A 25,195-nucleotide genomic window follows, 5' to 3' on the forward strand; every position below is an offset into this window, starting at 1 on the left:
CAATTTCAAGCGATTTGGATTGGATTGGATTTGCGGTTTCGTAAATTTAAAAAATAAATAAATATATATATCAAGTCTCAATATCAAATTTTAAATAACCAATAATGACATAACAATTTTTAACAATATTTTGATAAACCAAAAATAAAATAACAATAGAAATAAAATTATATATTAATTAAAATAAATAAATCTTATTTTAAATTCACAATATATTCACTAAATAATAATAATACATGAATAATATATAATATATAACAAATTGATTATATTATAAGTAAATTTTAAATATAATAATAAAATAATAACATTATAGTGCATTATATAGTTTAAATTGGATTAGATCAATTTGCTAAAAAAGTAAAAATAGAATCTAATCAAATCTAAATTAATGCAGTTTTAATTAATTTTCGATTTAAATTAGATTAAATAAACGGTTTAATTTAGATAGATTCGAATTTACCCAACCTACTAAAAAGGGAGTGATATTCCATTGTTGCCAATGTAGGACTGAAATTATCATTCCCTCCAAATTATTATCATATAAGCATGGTCAAAGAAGCACGCTTTGCATGATTTGACCATTGTTACACTGTGGTGGGTATTTATTGGTGGAAGGCTCACGGTTTCTATTAAAAGATGTTTCTCACATCTGTATTTTACTATTTTACATACTCCATTCAATATTTTACATGTATAAACGTCTTATAGTTTAGTACATCCTTAACATTTCATAAATTAATCTAGTAGCTATTTTCCTAACCAATAATTACATCTATATCTATAGTTTTTGAACAAAAGAATGAAGTAACAATAATTTAGATCATAGATATCCTCTAGAGTCACTAGTAGTCTAACAATGCAAACTTAACCTGCAATCCAATCTTGCCACCCTCAGTCACAAGCTTAGCTGCTGTTACCAGCCAATGGCCGGGAACGTCGTGCGGACCTCGCACGACCTCACTGGTGTCAACAAACTTTAGCATTTTGGCGGAACGAGTCGGGACAGGTGGACCGTCCGGATAAACACCGGAGTTGAGCGCGGTTGGTGCTTGCTTCTGGTGACCACTCACACTCTGTTGTTGTGTGAAGGAAAATGTAGTGCTAAGATTTGTTAGGAATGATGATTTTCTAGAAGCCTCTGGAACGGCGGCCCATTCGGACTTCCTGATGCTGCAATTTGGTATGTGAGTGTATAGGAGGCGCAAATGAAGCACATTTCTTGGCCAACTCCCTTTGCTAATGAGTTGAGCACCGGTTACAATGTAGACACCATTACTACTTGATTCATTCAACCATTCAGGGTCATGTTTGACTACTGAGGTGCACACGTTAGCAAAACCCTTCCATCTTATTGGCTCTAGGAATTCGTCGCTGTTTTCATTGTCATCTGATCCTCGCCACATCGACGATTTGCTTGTGATTGAGCCGCCGGAAGAGAGGATCATTGTGTTTGGGAGGCTGGAAAGGTGCTGTATGTGTAATGCTAGTCTGTCACATTTTCTTCCCTCTAAATACAAGCGAAGACCAACCACAGGTTTTTGTTCACTCAATACCTGATATTTTGCACGAATTCCGTGATTAATTATATAGAATATACTAGAAATCTTCCTAATTACTAAAAAAGAAGAAAAAAAAAAAGAGATGGATATTTTTGATGTCCTGAAATCTTAGAAAGCAACAAATTCTTCTTTAGAGAATGTTTGTGAGAATAAATTATTTCTCTATCGATATAATATAATGTCAATTGCAACACTAGAAGGGTTGAAAACTCAAAATAGGTGCTATGTTCTATGCAGCACACACATTGAATTGAAATAAGGAAACAACACTTATTATCAAGTGAAGTATTAAGTTCATATTGTTGTCAAAATGACTTCTAGAAAGAACAAAGAACAAACACCCAAATTTGTCGGGAAAGAATTTTGATTGGATACTTTAGTCCTCAACAAATTTTTATTCTCTTAAGAGCCCTCTAGAATTACTCCCGCAAGCCAGATTGGTCCCTCGGTCGCTTTTAATAAAAAAATTTAATATGGGTATTGGACAAATAAATCCCTAAAAATTTTTCAAAACAACGAAGGAACCAATCTATCCGATGTGAGTCATTTTCATGGACTTCTAGAGATTAAAAATTTGTTGGGAATCAAAGTGTCCGATTTGAAATTCTTTGAAGACCAATTTGAGTATTTACTCAAAAACAAAAATTCGTCTCATCTCATGTACCTAAAAAGCTTGATTTGTTAGACTAATCTGCACAAGATAGGTAATTTCGTCAACAATATGATCTTTTGTAGCAAATGTTCCTCAAGGGTTTAATTTTTTTGTCTTCTGTGGATAATTTTGTCGGCGACATGATCCTTGGTGCATAAATTTAGGATTTCGCTTCTTATATATGTTGCAAAAACTGTTTGCTCAAGTAGCAGGGTTTGGTTAGTAGTACCTGTGCAGAGCTGATATGAAGCTTGGGACCCAAGAAACTGAACTGCAGCGAAGGCGAAGAAGTCTTTCTCCGTTGATGCCTCAGAGGTAGCTCATAAAACATTGGTGCCCATTGCGTTGGAATTTGAAACTCCAAGAAATATTGTAAATCTTCAGGAGAAGGCTTATCTGTGAAGAACATTTAAATCAATGAAATGCAGTGTAACTTCCTCGTCAAATTAGAAAGTGATCGACACTTGAAACTCGTGTAATTTAGTAAAACATGCAAGGACAATCCGAGACAAATCATATTTGCTTTATTTTGGAGCTTATCTAAATCAAAATCATTGAAGCTGCATAAAATAGAGATAAAAAAAAGTAGATTATATAACTAATTTTGGATCCAAAAGAACATATCTTACAGCGCAAGTACGAATTGATGGCATGGCTCAGATAGCCACTTCCAGGAATTCCTGTGAGAAGTGATGAAATAGGAACAAACTTGAAGAGAATTGCTTCAGGATTTGATGGCACTGTCTGAAGCCAATTTGAGTGACTATGCTTGAACATATCACCTCCTCTTTTTGAGCAAATAATAGTGAGGCCCTGTTCCAATAACAAAAAGCATGAGATACTAACAATCTTTAAAATCTTTGTTCCTTTCAAATTGAACTGATATATTGTTTCTCTTTTTTATACTTACATCCTTGCTTGATGATTCCGAAATACTGGTGAACTGTACTGAGTTTGATTGCATCACGCGACTAAAGACTTCAGGGACCTACATGAATTAGCAAGATTGATATCTATCTATCAATACATAGACAACCATGTTAATAAATATTCTATAGACTTCAGTTGTAGGAATTAGCCTCTCTTAGAACGCTTTAATAATATTGTCTTATGAATGTGTATAAGAAGGTTATGCATTGTATCAAATTGACATAACAGTCACTTGAAATATTATTCAGATTATATCACTCTCCCTCTATTTTGATTCTGTATTTTCATGAATTCTAAGAGTATTAAAGATGTTAGTAAATATCCTAAAAACTTAAGTTGCTAGATAAAGACAGCAAGACATGCTAATGCTTTTTATATCTAACAGGCTCCTTCATGCAAAAGCTATTTTAAGCTTGAAGTGTGGCTACAAATCCACACATACCTTGTGGTCAAATTTGATTTTAATTTAGAAGAATGGGCGTAAAAAAGAACAAACACGAAACATTTTTGGGTTACAGAAGTTCAAATCTCATAAACCTTTTTCTTTTTCCAAAACCTTTGGCTATAGAGTAGAGTCATATTGGTTACCTTTTGCTTTGCATGTATTGTTGTCTGCCTCTCGAGTAGTGAAGGGCTTCTTAAATCCGAAAACATAAAGTCTCCAAGTTCCTCTAGATATCTTCTGAGATCACTAGGAGAAATCTTTGAAGAGTGTTTCTGTTTGACACAAATTACATCTTGGCCTCCAACAGCCATACCTATTATTATGTGTGTACCATATGTCTGAATGAACCTGCCTAACATGACTGATCAGGATCATTACGCTTATTGACCAAAAATCATGCATAACTGTATGCATGTTCCATTGTTAAGATTGAATTGCGAATACATAAGAGTGAAAAAAGTTTGCTAACAAGGATTCTGTCTAGAAGGCAAATTGAGTATTAGTTAAGGGAGACATGGAATTCTTGTGAATTGGTTCTCCATTACCGACAACTCGAGCTTAATGATAAAGAATAATGAATTTGTTAAATGCAGTATCATTGATAAGTTGTAGAAAGTACAGAGTACTTGCTATTTTTCACTTTTAGATATTGTTAGATATATAAATATTCATGTGCTTTTATCTATCAGTTTAAACTTTTAGAAAAGATGGATTACCTGGACAATGCTGCAGGATCCCATTGAGCCGGAACAGCTTTCTTTACTTCATCTTGAAGTATGAGGTGTGAAGGAGTTAGGTGCAAATAGTACAGAGAAATGAAATAACCATCAAAAGCAAGATATTTGATATCTTCGGCATCACGATACCAATCGCCAGTTAAGTCGAAAAGAGCATTAAAATAGCCAGAGGGAATTTTCCCCTGTATTGCTGATTTCTGGTTAAGCAACTCAGACATCTGCAATCAAAGAAAGAGATATGCTACATTTAAACTCTGTCTTTTAATACATATCTTCTATCAAGAAATTGCAATGACATAATATCAACCACTTTAGAAATTTAGTACATTCATAGTTCAACTTATTCATAATATACTGGATTTTCATGATAACAGACGTTATGGAATGAAATGAGTATTACTTTTTTTTTTTTTTTTTTTTTTTTTTTTTGGTCTTTTCAATAAGATCCATTACTGAAATATTGCTGCATTTTATTATCCATTAATTGAATTAGCTACATCTTGGGTAGCATTTCTTTGAGAATCTTGATCAATCTCTAAAATGCATGGATGACGACAAATGAAACAAGTGATTAATGTCTTATATTCCAAGTTCAAGTGTCTTAACATTTTCATCACTTGAAGTTTGAGATTTAAATACCCAAAATGACATGTCATGGTAGCAATCTAAAATTAAGTGTAAACTATAATCATGTAACTGAAATGTATATACTGCCTTCGATAACACTGTCCATCAATTATGATTTATGACAACACATTTTACACTTACAATGATAAAATTCTCATTTATTTTACCCCAATCACTATTCACTAATTAAGTAGAAGGTTCCCCCGTGCAGAACATAAAGGTTTAGACTGATTTGGGATACAGTTTTTTGGCATAATATCGAAGCTTATATAACAAATATAATTCAAGTGCCTAAAATTTGATTATTGTATTCAATTTCATTCTTCTAAATAAAAGCCTAAACTCTTTCTCTTTTAAAAAAAAGGAGAGGATTATTGACCCATGTTTGACACATGAACTCAGGAAATTCTCCTCAGGTCACATAAATATTTTGTATATTCCTTTTGTTTCGGATATTATCCTCATCCTTTTGGGAGTGTTAGAACTATGATCTCACAATAGGTCCAATAATAAAAAAATATGTATCAACTCTATATATATGAAACAAATATAAGTACAAATAACACCTCATTTTGTACAAATCAATTTTCTATAGATATTCAATAAAAGACCAAGCTACCTGTACCAAATGATTCAGCATAAACCTTGCATACTTGTCCGTACATATTTAAAGAGTAACGTTGCATGCACCAGTTTTGTCTACATTTCTTTTGTATAAACTTACCTTTAGTATTAAAAGTCAGAATTTAATTTTGATATGCGTAAAGTTTTTCACTTACATCTAATTACTCAATCCCACATCAACAAAAATAGCGAAAGTTAATTCATCAAAATTAAACTCTTAAAAGTATTAATAAGAACAGAGAAGATAAAAGTTTTGTCTTTTAAGTAGTGTTTGTTTTGAGGTACTGAGACAGAGACTGAAAGACTGAGACTTAATATCATGTTTGTTGGTTCAGAGACTGGTACTAAAATTTCTCTCTATCTCCAAAATTTCATTATTTCAGTACCTCCAAAAGTTAGGACACAGGGGACTAAAATTTTTAGAGATAGAGACTAAAACTTTAATAACATTTTATACCTAAAATACCCTTATTTCAATTAATTAATTTTAATTTTACCTTTTGTGTAAATTAAATTATAGTTTTATTCTTATTTCAATTTCTGTCTCCTATTTTGCACCAAACAGAATATTGAGATTTATTTCAATTTCTGTCTCTTGGTCTTTGTCTCTCACTCTCACTCTTTCCGTCTCTCTCTCCACCAAATATATCATAAAAAATGTACCAAAAATTTCCAGAAAAAATTATAAAAACATCTCTTTGAAACCATTTTGCTGCTCAAACAAACAATTCATCGAGAACTCGGTACAGAAGCAATTTCTATTCATCGAGGCAATAGTATTTTGGAATTTGAAACGCAAAGAAGAAAAAATTAAAATAAAAAAAGGAACCTGATTGAATTGAAGAACATCAGACTTAAATCGAATCCTGTCTCCTTTATCACAGCGTATATCTTGAGAAACATGAGGAATAATAGTGTTATTACCAGAAGGTCCTCCAGGCACCACAATATCCCTCATGTTCTCTTCGTCAAGAACCACCAACCTCCTCCCTCCATTAACGCCGCCCTTGGCGAACTTGAGCCGAAAATCGCTGGTGAGATCGAACCCTTTGCCCAGACAGCCCAACGCTGCAACCTCCTCCATCGTCGTCTAGCAAATTAAACTTTGATGATTATATTATTCGAATATAATAAGCACTTATAGCATCAGCTGCCACGACCTCTGACCGTGACCGAATCGAAGAAGCTAATAGTCAAATCAGGTTTGGTGGCGGGTTTGACTTTGGATTCTTCGCTATTATCAGTTTGTTTGAATAATTGAATGAGACAAGGTCATTATTATTACTGTGCTTAGTATGGTTCAAATAAAATAGAATAAAATAGTAGGGTGACGTAATCAACAAATATTATTATTTTAGTTCAATATTTAGTCTCTAATAATTTATACAAATACAATTATATTATATGTATATATTAAAATTAATTATTGCCAAGAAGCAATAGCTCAAATGGCATAGCCAATAAGTAATAGCTCAAATGACATAATCTCCTCATACTCAATTAAGAGGTTGCGGGTTTGAGTCTCCTATCTTTGGTAAAAAAAAAATAACTCAAATGACATAATCTCCCCATACTCAATTAAGAGATTGTGGGTTCGAGTCTCTATATATTCGATAAAAAATAAAAAATATTAAAATTAATTATTAATATAAAATATAAATTAAAATATAAATATATATTAAAAATAAATTAAATTATATATATTTATATATAAATATATTAATAATTAATTTTAATATATAAATAATATTTTTATTTATTTATATATATTAAAATTTAACATATAAAATAACATCATTTATATATAAATTTTTTATATAAATTAATAAAATTTATTTATTAAATATAATTTGATGTTCGTATTAAAATTATTAAAAATTATTAACCTCTAAAATTTTTTAAAAAAATATTATAAAATTAGTATAAATAAATAAAATAAAATAAAAATTTAAAAATAATTAATTTTATATAAAATTAATAATTAAAAATTATTAAATAAAATTTTAATTAAATTATTTAAATTATTTAACAATTTTTAATTATAATTTTATATAAAATTAATTCCATTTGAATTTTTACCATAAAATTGGCGGAGGCTGAAGGCTCGAGACTAGAGGCTGAGGGAATGGCGTCGGTTGTGATTTGAAAGGGAAAGGTTGGTCCAATTTCAATTAAGCACTATTTACTTTATATATATATATCACAACTTGACACAACTAAAATATATAGCACAATTTGAATTAACTTTCAACTGGTTGTTAATTTATTTTTTTATTAATTAAAATAAAAAAATATAAAAAACCAATAGAATATCTGTTAATCTATATAATGTGTATAATAAATTGTATTATGGTCAATTTAATAGAATATCAGATATTTATTATCCCTAGTACTCGAATAATTATTCTAAATAGTAAGAGTATATTGTGTTTGATAAATTAATAGTATTTCATTTTAAATGTTCACTTTTAACTAAATAAATAATTCATTGTACATATTATACAGATACTTCATTCACTCTCTAATAAAATTCTTAAAATAAATAAATAAAATGTTATGAAAGAAAATAATTAAAAATTAAATTTTTAACCATTTTTTAAAAAATATTTACTCCTTGTGTTGTTGGCTACTTATAGTGATTAACTTAAAATATTAAGTAATCAAAAGGAGACCGACATACATGCCACGTCTTTAAAATTGGTCAAGTACGTGTATCTCTGCATGCATACAATGCCATTACACATGCCAAATGCCATCTTCTTCTGAATATAAGTAATGTCAGATACTCAATGTAAGTCACAGCCATGTATATAAATAAAATTGTTACTTGAAAATGGATGAAAGTTGAAAGCAAAGATGTCGAAGAACAGCAAGAGTAAGGTACCTGGGGAGCCCACAGGAAGTGGCACTTCCTTGCTTGAGACTGCTACGGCTGCCATCCAAGCCTTTGCTCCAGTCAACAAAATCCATCAACATCTTTGTGCGTAAGTAAACCCCCTCTTTCCATTATTACCTTAGTTATTACTTTCACTACATACTTAAATAGGTTCTTTCATATCCAACGTTTTTTATTTTCAATCCCACAACATTTTCAACAGTATTTCTATCAATTTCTACCAAACTTTTGTTTATGATGGTGTGAGTTTATGACGGTGTTAATAGAAGTGTCTTTGCGAATGTGTCTAATAAAAATGTCTTTTTTATAGCTGTGTTTAATGAAAGTATCTTTATAAATTTATAAATCTATTTTTTAGATGTATCTTTTTATACATGTGTTTAAAATATAATAATTAATTATTGTTACTAATAAATTAGCAGATAATATATTAGTACCCTATACTTTTTTTTATTTTTAAAGAATTTTATTACAATTTTTAAAAAATAAGATCTATCCTTTCGGTCATATTTTTAACAGCTTAGTTATCCTAATAAAAATAATAAATTTAATGAAAATATAAATTTATATATCTTATTTTTATTGATTAAGATAAAAATTTATATATCATATTTTTATAAAATTTAAATACATTAATATATAATAATCAATATAATAAAATTTAAACGTAAAATTTTTCACAGACCTATTTAATATATACTCTATTTTTTTTAATTTGTTACCTCTGATGATATAAATTAGTTTTTATTCAAAATTTATCTTAGGGTATAAAATATATAAATTATTTGAGTTGTTTTATAGTGTGTTAATATAACTAGTCAAATTGTTCCTGGAACAATTTTTATTCAAAATTTATGCATGTTTCTATCATATGGATTTTTTTATTTGTTATTAATTATTAACTACAAATAAACTACTCCACTGATATAAGCGTAACAAGTCTTTCACTCATTGTAAATTTGTAAATCATATATATATTTTTTATTATAAATGTATATTTAGAATCGTTTAAAATGAGAACTATTGTAAGATGAGAAATAAAATAAACTGAAAAATCAATTATTTTGGATCAATAATTTCCCCATTTTTTTGTGGGAGGGTATCAAAATAATCCAATTATTGTCATTAGTAACTTCAACTACTGCAGATTTTATAGAAAATAATTCCTCATCGTCTGATTATTGGATTTTTTTTAGTTGTAGATAGGGCTGGAAGCGAACTTGAAAGCTCAAGTTCGGCTTATAAAAATTGAGCTTGGCTCGCGGCTCGACTCATTAACGATCAAGCCCATTTCTTAAGCTCAAACTCGACTTACTAAAAAAATTTATAAGTTGGCTCGAGTTCACGAGTTGCTTCGAATAATAAGGACATCATCTATAGTTTTATATTAATAAATTGTAACTTATATATTTTAAAATATTTAAAAAGATCAATTTTATATATTGTTTATTTATCAATAAATTATAAATTTTTAATTTATTTCCTACATTAAAATTTATATAAAAAAATATAAAATTTGAAATAATTAAGATTATATATATACTAAATACATATAGAATATGTGTATTAATATATATAATCGAATCAGTTCACGAGCTAATGAATTGAGCTTATCTAATCTTAAGTTTGGCTTATTTAATTTATGAGATCAATTTCAGGCTCAACCTTGGTTCGCAAGTTTAACTTATCAAGCTATTAACGAGTCGAGTTCGAGCTGGCTCATGAGAGCCGGCTTGACTCACTTATCAAGCTATTAACGAGTCGAGTTCGTAATCTATTATTTTCTTTTAATCTCGAAATAATATTGGTTGTTTCTATTTAATCTTTTCTCAAAATGATACTATTTCTTTTTTATGATATTACTATCATTTTTAGGATACTTTTGGAGATACGATATTCAATGTAATTTCTAATTTTTAATGTTAATTACTTTAAAAATATTACAAGTATTAAAAAGTGATATCTAAGATTGATATTACTCTTAATAAACATGAGTTGAACATGCATTAACATTCATGTATGAACCAATTTGCAATTTGCATGTAGGTTTCACTTCTACTCTCACGACATGACCCGCCAAGTGGAGGCACACCACTTGTGCGGACACCAAAATGAAGAGATGAGGCAGTGTCTCATCTACGACAGCCCCGAAGCCAATGCTAGACTCATTGGCCTCGAGTACATTGTGTCTGAGAATCTCTTCATGACGCTTCCGGACGAGGAAAAGCGCCTTTGGCACTCGCACGAGTACGAGGTCAAGAGCGGTTTACTCGTCATGCCGGGGATCCCTGGCCCTGTAGAGCGCCGGGACCTGGAGTCGGTTTGCAAGACTTATGGTAAAGTTTACCATTTTTGGCAAGTTGACAAAGGTGACTCTCTCCCTCTTGGGGTGCCTCAGCTCATGATGGCATTTACTAGAGATGGCCAAGTCTACAACGAGCTTGTACAAAGTATGGTTTATATCCTGTCCTTTTGTTTAGATTCTTTATTCTTTTGAAAAATTTTCAAGTGTACTGATTTTTAACCGTTGATCTTAATTATAAAAAAATATATAATATATATAATTAAGATCAACGGTTAAAAATTACTGTAATATTGATACGACGGTACATTTAAAAACTTTTCTATTCTTTTATCATTGTGATAAATTGGTCTTAGAGTTTGTGTATGGCAAGTGTACCTAACTGTAGCACAAGAAATTGGGCAAGTTTTTAAGGAAAAAATGTAAATAATTTTTTTAAAGTATTTACAAAAAAAATAAAAATAATTTAATGTTTGAATATTTTGAGTAAAAGTGTTATTTATTTATCAATTATATTTGAATACAGAAATGTAAAAAAGTTTTTATCTATTTATTGTGTTAAATTGTTTTTTATTTATTATGTTAAAATATTTTTTAAAAATTAAATTTTTTAAAAAAAATATAAATTATAATTTTTAAAAATGATGTTTTTTATTTTTAGTGTTTTTATTTTTTTTATTAAATATTTATTAAACACAATAAAAAAATTTATTAAATTTTTTTTTTTACTAATTTAATGGCACTTAAATAAAATTATAGTCATACTTGAAAGATAAATTGTGTTTTAACATATGCCTCTATTATGATCGAGCTGATTCACATTCAATTTCATTGCAATTAAGTAGTTATTAGTTATTACTATAATATTTTTGGTCAATAGTCACAGTATAAAATCGTTATTATAGGTATTTTTAAATCACGTTTTTACATATGATATAAAAAAGTGTGATCTAAAATATAAAATAATTTTATTAAGAGAAGGTTGCCTTTTAAATTCATGATTATAGACATCTATAGTCACGGTTTTTAAATAAACAGTGATTAAAATTTTTGTTTAGGTCAGTCAAACTGTGACCATAGGAAATTTTAAGTTTAAAATTTTAAGTCATGATTTTTAAATGTGATAAAAAAAATTTTAGTCTAAAGTCTAAAATGTTGTAATGTGTATATAGTTATTTGTTCTTTAAGTAATTATAGTTGATTTGAATTTTGTTTTGTGTATATAGTTTAGTTTTAAACTCTTAAATAGAATTCTAATTCTTGATTTGGTAACCTATCGAATTGGAGATACCGTAGAAAAAAAATTAAACGAAACCGTAAATCTTTGGTAACCAAAGAAAATTAGCCAAAAATAGCCATAACTTGCCTTATTTAGCATTCATTAATTGTTACGATAATTAATGAATGCTAAATAAGGCAAGTTCTGACTATTTTTTTTGTCTACCTAACATTACCTTGTTGTTTATGTGTAGATTGCGGGAAGCGTTTGGGCGTGGATCACGAGAAAGAGAGAATGAACAGAGAGTATATGAAAGGACCAGAACATGGAATTGATCCATTGGCCAATGGTGGAGGTAAAGGTCTTAAGACTGTTCTTAGAGAGGTCCATCTCCCAAATAATCAACCTCCTCCATCTGCCACCAGGGTCTTTGTTTGAACAATCATCATATATCTTATCAATATATAAGATGACATCAATCTTTTCTAGACTTATGATGCACAACTTGTATAATTATTAACAAGGTTTCATGTGTCAAAGTTATATGTATGAGGAGTCGGGATCTCTTAATCCAAAGATATGTAATAATGCAGTTAATTAGCACTTAATTACCTTAGGATCTGTTTGAGAATAAAGGGCATAAAGTGTTGTGAAGAACTCATGTTATACTATTGTACCGTTATATATTGGGAATCATATATGTTTTAAACTTTTAATTTGTTGATCGTACCTGTGATGGTGCTATTTAATTTATAAGATATAGCGTAATAATATGATAATAGCACCACAAGCGTCAGGCTTCATAGTTATAGATTTATTTTTAGTTAGCGAGTCTTATACTCTTATGTATGTGTCTAGGGATTGAAGTCAAATGAGATTATGAGGTGATTTCTACGAAGATCTCTTTGCTTCCCTGGTTGGAATAATTTTTATCTTTGAGATATGGTCATTGTGATGGTTGCCATTGTTGACATTCTTTTTTGACATCCTCATCTTCGTCACAACCAATCTGTTACTGAATTAATAGGTCGGCCATCCTTTGGACCTTGGCTTGTAGCGTAGCATTCATGGCCAATAACTTGAACTAAATTGGTGGACGAGGAAGTGGAGTTTGCTCATCAACCATGATCGACAAAAGAGGAATAACAAGTGAAAAAAGAAAACATGGGATAACATTAAGGTTGGTCCATAGTGGGTACCAAATGTTCTTATTGTTAAGGACTCTGTCCAAGATATAGCTCGCTATAGAAGGAGAGACATCGTCCTATCTTCTCTACGGATAAGATATACATTGGAGTTCAAAGGACACCAAATGGGATGGGTATGGGATGGATACCTGCAAAAAGTACTTCAACATTTAAGTCAGTAATAATTCAAAGAAAAAAGTGAGAGTGACTTAAGTGAGTATTAGATTTTTAGATGTATTCTTTTACCTTGCTTTACTTTATACAAACTTATGGAGAAATGACCGTTTTCAAATATCTTTAGTTGTCGAGATATTAGGGAGCACGTGTAGACTATAGTGCAGTTAAGTTTGAAGTACCAACGTCTTTTTTAACTGCTTTTCCGAACTACTAGGGGTGATGTGTGAGAAGGTTATTGTTTTTTTGTTTTACTTGAATGATTATATCTATTTATTTGACTTGTTCGCCGAACTATAGGTGACAATTATTGAATAATACGGGATAGATTAGGTTGTAAAGGTGGAGTTATAGATATAACAGCCAAATTATATGTAACGTGAGTGGTGATTATTTATGAGCCACGAAAATTTTAACATTCTTTTGACCTAATTTATGTGCTGATGAGTCGCAATTCCATACTTCACAGTAGGTCAAAATATTTCAAAATTGATTTATACTTTGTCGCAAATAGAATTATTTAGCAGCAAGCACATGTTGTGCACATTTCTTCCTTTGATCAAATTGTCGATGACTTACAAAGTCTCTGTCCCATGATGCCTTTGTTCGTTTTAGGACCAAATTGAGGCTGGTTTGTTTGAGAGATATTAGGAATAAATGGTAGTTATGCTTATGCTAATCATTTAGTTGGTTGCTCATTAGCTATTAGAATTATTATATAAGACATGAAGTTAGCTCTTTTAATTACAAATAATGAAAGCCCTCTTTTAAAACCTTCTGCTTTCTCTCTTTTCTCTCTCAACTTCTTCTTCCCTTTTCATCCCTGAAGGGTTTCTGATACCATTTCATAAACATAATATAAGCTGTACATAATATCAAGCAGACAAGCATACATCAGTGTGAATAAGAAGATTTTTTGTTACTGATGTCAACTGAGTCAATTATATCGTAAATGAATTGGTAAAATTTCGAATGATTGAATAACTGAACTATATGGAGTGTCTCTGCAAGAAACCTTTTTGTGAGTTAAGTCACAACACCAACTAGAAAATATATTTTTTTTTTTACAATATATTATATGATGCCAAATCACTGTACAATCATTGTGGAGTTTCTCAATGACTCAAAATCAATTTAGGGGACACGTTCTAATACTCGTTGTAAGGCCTTTTTGATACCTTCCTGATCTAGTGACGTTGTCAAATGTACCTCCTGAACCTGCAAATAAATTATAAAATATGTTTTATATATAACTACAAAAGAATAATCTTTACGAAAATATTTAGTAACAAAAAAAAATTAGTCAAAAACAGCCCAAATTTATAAGTTCTAACTGTTTTTTTTTCTCTCTAACATTACCGTTATCTGTAATACTCACAAGTCACATGTCCTATTATTTGTAAACTCTGTTTTCTATTCTCTTTTTCCCCATTTCTTTTAATTATTTCCTTTAGTTTTAAATGAGAAATATTAGAAGACTAATACTTTTATGGTGGAAATTTAGATGCAGTCAACTTTACGTAAAGTTGATACCTGAGAATCGTTAGATGATTTGACTGATTTGACTAAATTTTCATTTAACGGCTCTCAGGTATCAACTTCACGTGAAGTCGACTTCACCTGAGTTTTCACTTACTTTTATTAATTTTAGCGAATATTTTAGACTAACACTTTATTTTTATACTATTAGAATTTAGAATTTAAAATTTAGTATTTAATAATTAGAGTTAGTCAAATATTGGCAAAAAATAATAATCTAGAGCTTAGAGAAGTCAATGCATATGAGAGTCTATATTCTTCTTTTTTTCCCTATTCAGTTCAGATTGCATATTTCTATATCAACTTAGGTTCTTAGACTGTGTACAAGAAAAAGCCACCAGAGAAAAGGGAAGAGATATTAGGAAGAAAGACATGTTCTAGTTTTCAGATTCATCTCGCCATTTTCGGAATTTTTCTTCCTGTAGGAATCAGATTTTGGTTCCATTTTCTTTGGCTTTTGGATTGGTGAATGTAATAAGATTTTGTTAGAGATATAATCATTCATGTTGTTTTTTTCTATCAGCTTAAACCTTTGTGAATGAGTAGTTTCATGACAATGATATTAGATCTCTATATCCGAAAGATCAAGAGTTCGATCTTTGGTGAAAGACACTATATAAGAGTTCGTGCTACAAAGAAGTTTTATTTTACCTGTCTTCCCGCCCTAGCAAGGAGGGTAAATCTTTGATTTACTGGAGGTGCCTAGAAAACAATAAATAAATAAATACAAGATAAAAAAAAAGAATGTGAACAACTTCACGCTAGTTAGATAAAAGAAAAAAAATGTTAGGACATCAGAATTTATTGTATTTTATCATCACTAGTCATCAACTTATTCATTGAGTATAGTAATTCAATAATATTTTTTTTATATTTTTAATTATTGATAACTAACTAATAGTCAAAAACAATAAATTTTGATGGTGGAATAAATTACCATTTGTATCCATGAAAGATATAAATGCTGATACATGTATCTATATAAGAATAAAACGACAATTGTATCCATAGAAGATAGCTTTCGTGTGCCAAAAATACCCTAACGGACCAACTGTGTAACCAATATCCGGATACTCTTGGCACACGGAAGCCATCTTCTGTGGTTATAATTGTCATTTTATTCTTATATTAGTACATTTGTCAGCATCTGTATCTTTTATGAGTACAAATGGTAATTTATTCTTGATGGTTCTCTAACATTACTCAAAAGAAAATTATTTAAAAAAACTCACATTAGAGAGCCAAAGTTGCAAGTCTTGTGAGACAACCCGTTTTTCAAATCCTTGACGGCTTATTCTTGCTTCATAAATTCTGTCACATGAATAATATCAACGTACCATCAACAGAAACTTCTTCACATGCCTTTTATATATCATCATTTGAAGGAACAATATAAGAAAAGTATATATATTTTTCTGAAAATAAAATACTTCTTTTAAAATAGAAGTAGAAAACAATATATATTTAAGTACATTAAATTTATTTAAAATATGTAAATTATCAATATAACTGTTTTAAAATACGTCACCTATATAACGACTCAATTTATTTAAATACAATATATATTTAAGTACATTAAATTATCAATATATCAAATTTGTAATGTGAGAAATATTTTACAATAGAAAAATAAACATATAGAAAAGAAGAGACAATGGTGCATGGAAACATACCCATCCTCCTGTTTGAGCTCTTCAAGGATAGCTTCAAGCCCCGGAAGAGGCTCAATAGTACTACTTTCACTGTCACTAGAAGAATCAGGATCAGCTATACCATCCTATAATATACAAAATATAACTTAAATAAGGCAGAGCCATGTAGATTTTTGAGTAATTTTGCCATGGAATTTATAAGTCTTAGAAAAAAAAAATAATAATCAAGTCCCTCAAGAATTGAAAGACTGCATTTATAGGTTTCTGAAAAATTACATTGTTGGGTAAAATTCATCCTCTTCTGTTGGGATTTATACATCCAATATTGCAATTTTTTGAGGTACTTAGTAGTTTAATTACTCTGTTGGTCCCTATAGTTTCGTAAAATTTTCAATTAGGTCCCTATATTTTTTTTTAATTGGGTCCCTGTACTAATTTTTTTTCAATTAAGTCCCTCTTAGTAGTAATTGGCTTAATTTTATAGGGACCCAACTAAAAAAAAAAGAATTGGTATAGGGACCTAAATAAAAGGAAAAAAAAGTGTAGGGACCCAATTAAAAAAAAATTGGTGCAAAGACTCAATTAAAATGAAAAAAGTATAGGGATCTAATTAAAAATTTCGCAAAACTATAGGAACTAACAGAATAATTAAACCGTACTTAGTTGATATTTTTTCCCCTTAGGAACCTACAAGTTCATTGCAAAAAAATTTCAAAGACTTAATTTGAACTTTTTTTTTCTTTGGAGATATGTAAGTTAGTAAAAAAATACTCCAAAAACCTACTTATCTTATTACTCTAAATAAATTAAATAAGACTGAGAAAAATGAATAAATATTTAAATTAATCATTAAGAAGTCTCTGAAAATTACTCTTTACAGATTAGTTCTCATGTGGCTTTCAATAAAATTTTTAATATGCGTGATAGACAAAATATCTAATAAATTTTATTAGGGGTAAGTACGATTTTGGTCCCTTAAGTATGGGGTCAGAATCGAATTCGTCCCTCTTCTTATTTTGCCATTAAAATCATCCTTAATGTTTTTTTTCGTATTAAAATCGTCATTTTTATTAAAATTTTTAATTTAATACCTAAACTACCCCTATTCCTATTTTAATAATAAAAATTATAAAATTAAAAAAAAAAAAACAAAACGCGTTTTGGGAGGAGGGGGGGGAAGAAAACGCGTGGGTGGGTGAGGGGGGAGGGAGATGGCGCCGGGGAGGGGAGGGGAAGGGAGCGGGGGAGGGGGATGGCGCCGGGGAGGGAGCTGCTCACGTTGCTGCCGTCAGACCCTGTCGCCGCCGTTCGTGCTTCAGTCGCCGCTGCTGGTCGCCGCCTCACCGCTGCTGCTCGTCGCCTCTGCTTCTTGCTTCGTCTTCTACTTCTTCTTCTTCTTCTTCCCTTCTTCTTCTTCTTCTTATTATTATTGTTGTTGCTGATTTGTGGAATATTATTGTTGTTTTCTGTTTCTGATTTGTTGATTTGGGTGAGGGGGAGACGGGGAGGGGGAGGTGACGCGGGGTGGGGGTGGAGGTGCTGGGAAGGGAAGACGGGGAGAGGGGGGTGACGCGGGGTGGGGGTGGGGGTGCTGGGAAGGGAAGACGGGGAGAGGGGGGTGACGCCGAGTGGGGGTGCTGGGAAGGGAAGACGGGGAGGGGGGTGACGCCGGGTGGGGTGGGGGTGGGGGTGCTGGGAAGGGAAGACGGGGAGAGGGGGTGACGCCGGGTGGGGTGGGGGTGGGGGTGCTGGGAAGGGAAGACGGGGAGAGGGGGTGACGCCGGGTGGGGGTGGGGGTGCTGGGAAGGGAAGACCGGGAGGGGGAGGGGGAGGGGAGGCGGGGAGGGGGAGGGGAAGGGGAAAGGGGGAACGACAGCAGCGTTGATGGTGGTGCTGGTGGTGCTGCGGTGGTGTTGGTGGAGGTTGTGGCGGTGGTGTTGGTGTTGGTGGTGGTGGTGGTGGAGGAAGTAATTATGTTGGTAGTGGTGAGGGTATTTTTGTCCAAAAAAAATAAAAAGGACGATTTTAATACGAAAAAAAACATTAAGGACGATTTTAATGGCAAAATAAGAAGAGGGACGAATTCGATTCTGACCCCATACTTAAGGGACCAAAATCGTACTTACCCCATTTTATTATTAAATAATTAGGTCTCTAAAAAATATCATTATCGAACAACTTAGTCTTTCTTAAAAATTACAGAAAAACAAATTCATCTAAGAGTAATTCTCATAAAATTTTAGAATAATAAAAATTTGTTGGGTGAATAGTTTGTAACTTTAGTTTAAAAGGTTTGCAGGTCTTTTTTACCATTGAACTAAATTATATGGCTGAGACAGTATTACTAATCAATTTTTCCAACCAGAAACAGAATAGAAACAAAATCATCCACCCAAAATCCTTGAAATACATACATAACATTGGAAAGCTTTCAAGTATACCGATATTTCAGTAATTTTTTACCGTTGATCTTAATTATATATATTTTTTGGGCAATGCTACGTAACCAAAATATTATAGATAATAAATAAAGGTACATGATTAATAGTATTTGCGTTGATAAGAGAGTGTGAATCACTCTCCTAATTTAATTGACGTAATTAATTTCTTTCTATCATTAATTATCTTTCCTTATTTAATTATACAAAAAGTTAATTCCAAATTTAATGTGAATCAAATTGCAAAAATTTCTCCTTCATTATTATTACATGTATTTATAATTGTATAATTTTTTTCTTCCAAATAAAAATTTCAAATTCTTATATTTTTAATTAAAAAAAAACTCAAATCACCTCAATACATTTTATAAAAAATAAAATATTTTAAATTTGATCAATTTTTATTTATTAAAAATTAAAAATATCTAAAATTATTGGTTCATGACCTGCAAAATAAAATAATAAATAATAATAAATTAGCACCAATTTATTGATTATGGATATTATATATATAAAATTATAAATATTATACGTATAAAAATATGGATGTTAAATTAGAGAATTTAACAACTTCTGGTATACAACTCATATTTTACATATAGGTTATTATAAAATAAAAAAATTAAAATTAAAAAATAAAATTTAAAAAATAATTATTAATTCGTCGTATTAAAATCAATAAATAAGTATACATATGAATAGTAAACAAAAAATATTAAAATTATGATCCTTTGGTGTACATGTAAGATAATTTGAAATATATAACAAGACACATAGTTTAAAATTTGGTAATATTAATTGTAAAAATTTGTTAATTATAAATATTATATGTATGAAATTATGAATGTTATGAGTATGAAATTATGGATGTTATTAATATAAAATTTTGGATGTTATGTGTATCTTACTTAATTATGGATGTTATGTGTATGAACTTGTGGATGTTATGAATAAATTTGCCAATTGAATAAATTAATTTAGGTATTTGACATTTTTTTTCAAATCTAATTATAGTAAAATTTAGAAATATATGTGAATTAAAATAAATCATTTTCACTTTGAAAAACATGAAATAAATTTTTAAATTATCAAAGACGGTGATTTAAAAAATTATACGTTGATTTAAATGTATAATGTCTTCAAAAATAAAATATTAAAATATTTTGAATCATGATTTATTAGTATATATGTAAAATAATTTGAACTACATAATAAAATATAATTATTATTAATTTTTATTGTATTTTTATATATAAAAATCAAATTATAAAAAGGAATATTAAGTATTGATTACAATAGTGCCTAATAAAAAGGGATATGATTTTCTAATTAATATCATTAATTAGCAGATTTAATAAGAACGGTGATAAGTAGAATAAACGGTGATAAGTAGAATGATAAGAGAGTGAAGTAAAAAATAAAACTGTTATTAAGTGATATAAATGAAGTAAAATATGGAAAGTTTTGGCTGATTATGGCTGAAAAATTTTGGTTACCAAACTTTTTCCATATTTTTTATAATTAAGATCAATAATTAAAAATCACTGAAACACCGGTGTATCAGTACATTTAAAAGTTTTCCGATAACATTTAAGTAGTGCTACTTCAATAACTCAAAACATACACATTCTCTCTTTAACAACTTTTGTCTAAAGTAAATAAGTAATAAAGGCAGGAAATATACACATTCTCTCTCAATTTTTAGTTTTATTTCTTTTTTTTTCATTTTCTCAAACTATTTGCAATTATCAACTAAAAAATGAGCTGTAAAAATAGCATATCCAATAATAACATAACTAAATGCATACAAGGAATCATAGATACACTTCATACAAACCTGTGGTATTACTTTGTCCAGAGTTTCTAGAAGTGGATCTTCTTCTAACTGTTTAATTGACAGTGTAATCCTTGATTTTTCTCTGCAACAAGTTTGACATAGTTCCCCATGCAAAATAAAATTCTTTTAAATACCAGGGTAAGCTACCAAAAAATGTTGGTACAAAAATTTTCTCAAAACATTATAAAACATGACAAACGTAACTAAATTTTTTTTTTTAAGTAGCAAACAATGCTTGTATTTGGATAAAAATGTTTCATTTTTCTAATTATACTTACAGAAAACTGCATTAAAATCTAATCTCTAAAGTATGTTTTGAGAATCAACAATGCTAGGGAACCAAGAAGGTACCAGCCAAAAATCAGCCAAATACCAGCCAAATACTTCTGGGTGAATCCAAAACGGATGGTGTTTATGCTAAGCATTAGGATGTTTCTCCTACTAAGTATTAGAATGTTTCTTTTTCATACTAAATGGATGTTCTTTTATATATATTATAAATTTTTTTATATACTAAAAATCGGGATTGTTGGAAGTTCCGTGATTCCTGCCCCTATTTCTCCAACGTATAATTCAGAATTTTAATTTGGGATGAGAAGCAATTAATATCAAATATTATAAATTAAAAACAAATTAAATTAATTAAATATAATTATAAATTAGTTAAGTTGTTTATTTTTTGGCTGATCACCTCTTGCTTCCATATACTTACGATTTTGGTAGTTTATCAGAAGAAGCAAAGTACAAGGAAACGCACCTATCAACACCAATAACTTTGACCCTGACTTGATCACCTTCTTTTAAGATGTCTCTTACATCTTGAACTAGATCCCATGATACTTCTGAGATGTGTACTAATCCGGTAAGGTGATAAAGACCTGCATCATTCTGTATTTGTTTGGTATTAAAATACATTGACATTCCAATTAAGTGCTACTATATAGATAATACGGCAGCACTTAATTGGATTTCACTGACAGTGTAAAGTAGTTAAACTTGACGATTAGGAGTTATTACCGTCGGGGAAGCGCAAATGAACGAATGCACCGTAGTCCTCGACAGAGCCAACTCTTGCTTCGAAAATGTCCCCTACTTTGACTTGCCCTGAATATTTGGACCAAGAAGCTTCTTTCTCAGAGAAGATCAATTTTCTTTTATCTTCATCTGCTAGAATGACCTAAAATTAGAAGAAGAAGCTACAAATCATTTATAAATTCAAATAACTCTTGCTGGTTTGAAATTTGGGAAGCAGGTTGAAAATGAAAATAATCTAGTTCAGCATAAACCATAGGATAAAACAAATATTTGATGCAAGTAGCAGATACAAATGCATTCATCATATTTCAAGGTTCAAAAACTCACTTTTTTTTAGATGTAGATTTTTTATTTTATTTTATTTTTTCTTCAAAAGATAAAATGATAACATGTAGCATCCATTATTCAAATAACAATAATGTACCTTCACTGATATGATTGAACCATGCAAACCTTTAGCAATATCTTGGATAGGTTTCTGTGGTTCTACACAAAAGTATAAAAACTACAATAAGGCAACAATTGCAACTCTACCTGCTACTATGACTAAACATTAGCAAATGTTGAATCAGTAACATGTTATAAGCATGCTGGGTTTGGTACTATTAGAGATATAATCATTCATGTTGCCTCTTCCTATTAGTTTAAACTTTTGGGAGGAGTACTTTCATGACATGGTATCATAGCTTTATATTCAAAAAGTCAAGAATTCGATTTTTAGTGATCCTCAAAAGTGAAAAAAAATAGCATAAGGTAAATGGAAAAAGAAAAAAGAAAGCCTATGTAAAAATCAAGCAAATAAAAAAAGAGGCTCTTGCTTGAGGAAAAGTGCCAAAGATATAACCATTCATATTATCTCTTTCTATCAACTTAAGCTTTTAGAAGAAGTAGTTTCAAAATAGGTACATAAGCTATGAAACTCTTGCATTGAGAGTTAGCTACGGAAAGAGTTATTTATAAGGTCAATCGAGATAAATAATGAGAATATTGTACCAAATACTAATATATGACAGAAGCAACCAAAATTGCCAACTAGTTAATGAAACAACCACGGTAACTAGTTGGCAATTTAGGGCGTTTGATTTGTATTTTCATTTCCTGTTTTCTGCTTTTTGGATTTTATAAACTATATTACGTGTACACTAAAATTAGCCACCAAAGTCGACCAATATAAAATACATGTTAGAATACAAATACACATTGAAAATAAATTAAACCACACATATAGTTATACACAATATATTGGTGGCTAATTTTAGCAACTGATTTTAGTATACAAATAACATTTTTGTTGATCTAAACGTAATTGAAACAAAATCATTGCGTCCGACAGGGGATACCTTTGGACGAATGGATTGGGCTGAGCTGTGGGAATGGGAGAAAGCCGACAATAGAATAAAAGCGAACAAGGAGGCCTCCGGCATTAAAGCCTTCAATCCTACCATTGTGGATCACTCCATTCTCTTTGTGCTCCTTTGCAACCTTCCAATCTGACGATCTCTACTTCATTGCAGAAATTAAGTATCAGATAAGTTTGTTAAGCTACTTACTTATATGTTATTACCCTCCATCAAGGTTTCATCAGGATATATAAATCATGTGCTTCCGAATTCATGATATTTTGATTTGATATTAGCACCAGAAACGCATTAAAAAAAAAATAGCCAAAGTTTGTATTAGTGCTAACTGCTAAATCATAACATAATTTAATTTTAATACGTAAAGGAGTTTACACTATCATGTAATTAAAACTAAAATTTATTATACGTATGACCTTTGAAGTAGTAACTCAGGATTAAGTCAAAGAAACTTAGCAATATATTATCGAATACTACGTCTACACTAAAATCAACTACCAGAATAAAATATATGTTAGAATATAAATACACATTAAAAATAAATTAAACCACATGTATTTATATACAACTACATTAGTGACTAATTTTAGTGGCTATTTTAGTGTACGAATAGCATTTTTTTGTATCCTATATTTGTGTAAAATTTTTCTTTTTTTTGTCATTATTTAGCCATCAACTCAATTTCTTTAATTTAATTCTTAGTGCAGTAATCCAACGATATATTTTATCTCATTAATGTTACACATCTAAGTATTTTTGTTAATTAAATCCAATAAATTGGTTTAACATTAACAAAAATTAATTATAAATATCATTACTCCAAAATTTATTGTTTAACTTGATTGAACTCGATTTAGAAAAAAAACTCGATTGTATAATATTATTCAATTTTTAAACATTGACGACAAATTAATGAAGAAAAATAATAAATGAAGTTGATAGCTGATAGCAGTTAGATGAAAATTTAGTCAAATCAGTCAAGCTATCAACTTCACATGAAGTCGACTGCAACTGAGTTTCCACCAAAATATTAAGGAGAAGAAGGAAAAAGAGAGAAACCCGGGCCTGACGAATGTGATCATCATCTTGTAGCTGCGGTTCCAAAAGAGTAGGGCGTTGATGAAGGAGTCCACCATCTGGGTTTTGGTCAATCTGGGTACTATTTCCAGAGACGCATATTCTACTTGTGTTATTACAGTTATGGTGCCACTCCCAAGGCGTCTTTGCAGTTAATTTGTGGGGGCATTTTGGGAAACTAAAAGGATAACGATAAGAAGTGGTAGTGGTGCAGTAGAGGAGGTCTGGTTGTGAAGAAGGTGAGACTGAGAGAAAAGAGATTGAGGCAAGCGTTGGAGTGAAGATATGCATTCTTAATTGATTCTTTTTCAACAAAAGAAAAAAAAAAACTAAGTTGATGTCTTCATTGTTATATATATCTATCTATGTATCTCCTAATCTCCATTTGGATTATGGTTGTTATGGATATAATATAAGCGATAGGTTTTAAGATAGCAGGTGCCTTTTCTTCCACCACCATATCTTTTATGCTCGCTACTTTCTTTCTGCTCGTGTGGTCGTGGAACAAGCTCAGTCACACACTACTTTTATCTGAAAATTTCAGGTAAAAAAGCTCTTACAGATGTTATTAATTAGCATTATGCGGGTGTTTTGAATGAAGATTTTATAATTATTTTTATGTAAAATTTTTATTTTTTGACTTATAAATGGTGAATTATAGAGTTAAATTTTGATATGTTATAAAAGTATTAATTTTATTTAAAGTGTGGCCAAATAAATAAATCATATTTTTATACAAAATATTTTCGTAAAAAAAGATATTTTTTTGACATTTTCATTTAAGTAATTTTCTTCTTTCTAAACCTCAAGTACGTCTGTTTTTTTAATTGTTTTTTAATTATTAAAAGATAGTTGTTGTATTTTTTATTTTGTTATATATTTTTATATGGACTAAACTACTAAA

The 25,195-nt window shown here is 30.2% G+C and overlaps 3 protein-coding genes across 4 annotated transcripts; 1 reads left to right on the forward strand and 2 right to left on the reverse strand.

Annotated features, from left to right (window-relative positions):
• Nucleotides 1–626: 626 nt before the first annotated feature.
• LOC112740918 (MACPF domain-containing protein At1g14780) lies at nucleotides 627–6,854 on the reverse strand. The gene is made up of 7 exons (XM_025789632.3): nucleotides 6,407–6,854; nucleotides 4,306–4,544; nucleotides 3,733–3,937; nucleotides 3,125–3,202; nucleotides 2,844–3,027; nucleotides 2,444–2,610; nucleotides 627–1,556 (listed from the first exon to the last, which is right to left on the reverse strand). Exons 1-7 carry the CDS (start codon nucleotides 6,659–6,661, stop codon nucleotides 846–848), a joined length of 1,839 nt encoding a protein of 612 aa, XP_025645417.1. The 5' UTR covers nucleotides 6,662–6,854; the 3' UTR covers nucleotides 627–845.
• Nucleotides 6,855–8,360: 1,506 nt separating this feature from the next.
• LOC112740920 (oil body-associated protein 1A) lies at nucleotides 8,361–12,710 on the forward strand. Its single transcript, XM_025789634.3, has 3 exons — nucleotides 8,361–8,561; nucleotides 10,520–10,923; nucleotides 12,248–12,710. Exons 1-3 carry the CDS (start codon nucleotides 8,434–8,436, stop codon nucleotides 12,430–12,432), a joined length of 717 nt encoding a protein of 238 aa, XP_025645419.1. The 5' UTR covers nucleotides 8,361–8,433; the 3' UTR covers nucleotides 12,433–12,710.
• A 1,545-nt stretch (nucleotides 12,711–14,255) lies between these two features.
• Nucleotides 14,256–24,676, reverse strand: LOC112740919 (small ribosomal subunit protein bS1c). 2 transcript variants are annotated; one of them, XM_025789633.3, is made up of 10 exons: nucleotides 24,274–24,676; nucleotides 23,197–23,356; nucleotides 22,281–22,342; nucleotides 21,839–21,998; nucleotides 21,579–21,699; nucleotides 20,822–20,903; nucleotides 16,568–16,671; nucleotides 16,127–16,205; nucleotides 15,546–15,596; nucleotides 14,256–14,573 (listed from the first exon to the last, which is right to left on the reverse strand). In XM_025789633.3, exons 1-10 carry the CDS (start codon nucleotides 24,580–24,582, stop codon nucleotides 14,490–14,492), a joined length of 1,212 nt encoding a protein of 403 aa, XP_025645418.1. In that variant the 5' UTR covers nucleotides 24,583–24,676; the 3' UTR covers nucleotides 14,256–14,489. The 2 variants fall into 2 exon arrangements, with proteins under 2 accessions (XP_025645418.1, XP_072069668.1); XM_072213567.1 differs by lacking the exon at nucleotides 16,127–16,205 and having other exon boundaries at nucleotides 24,274–24,585.
• Nucleotides 24,677–25,195: the final 519 nt, after the last annotated feature.

Source organism: Arachis hypogaea, chromosome 14 (genome assembly GCF_003086295.3).
Source record: "Arachis hypogaea cultivar Tifrunner chromosome 14, arahy.Tifrunner.gnm2.J5K5, whole genome shotgun sequence".
Lineage (NCBI taxonomy): Eukaryota > Viridiplantae > Streptophyta > Magnoliopsida > Fabales > Fabaceae > Arachis > Arachis hypogaea.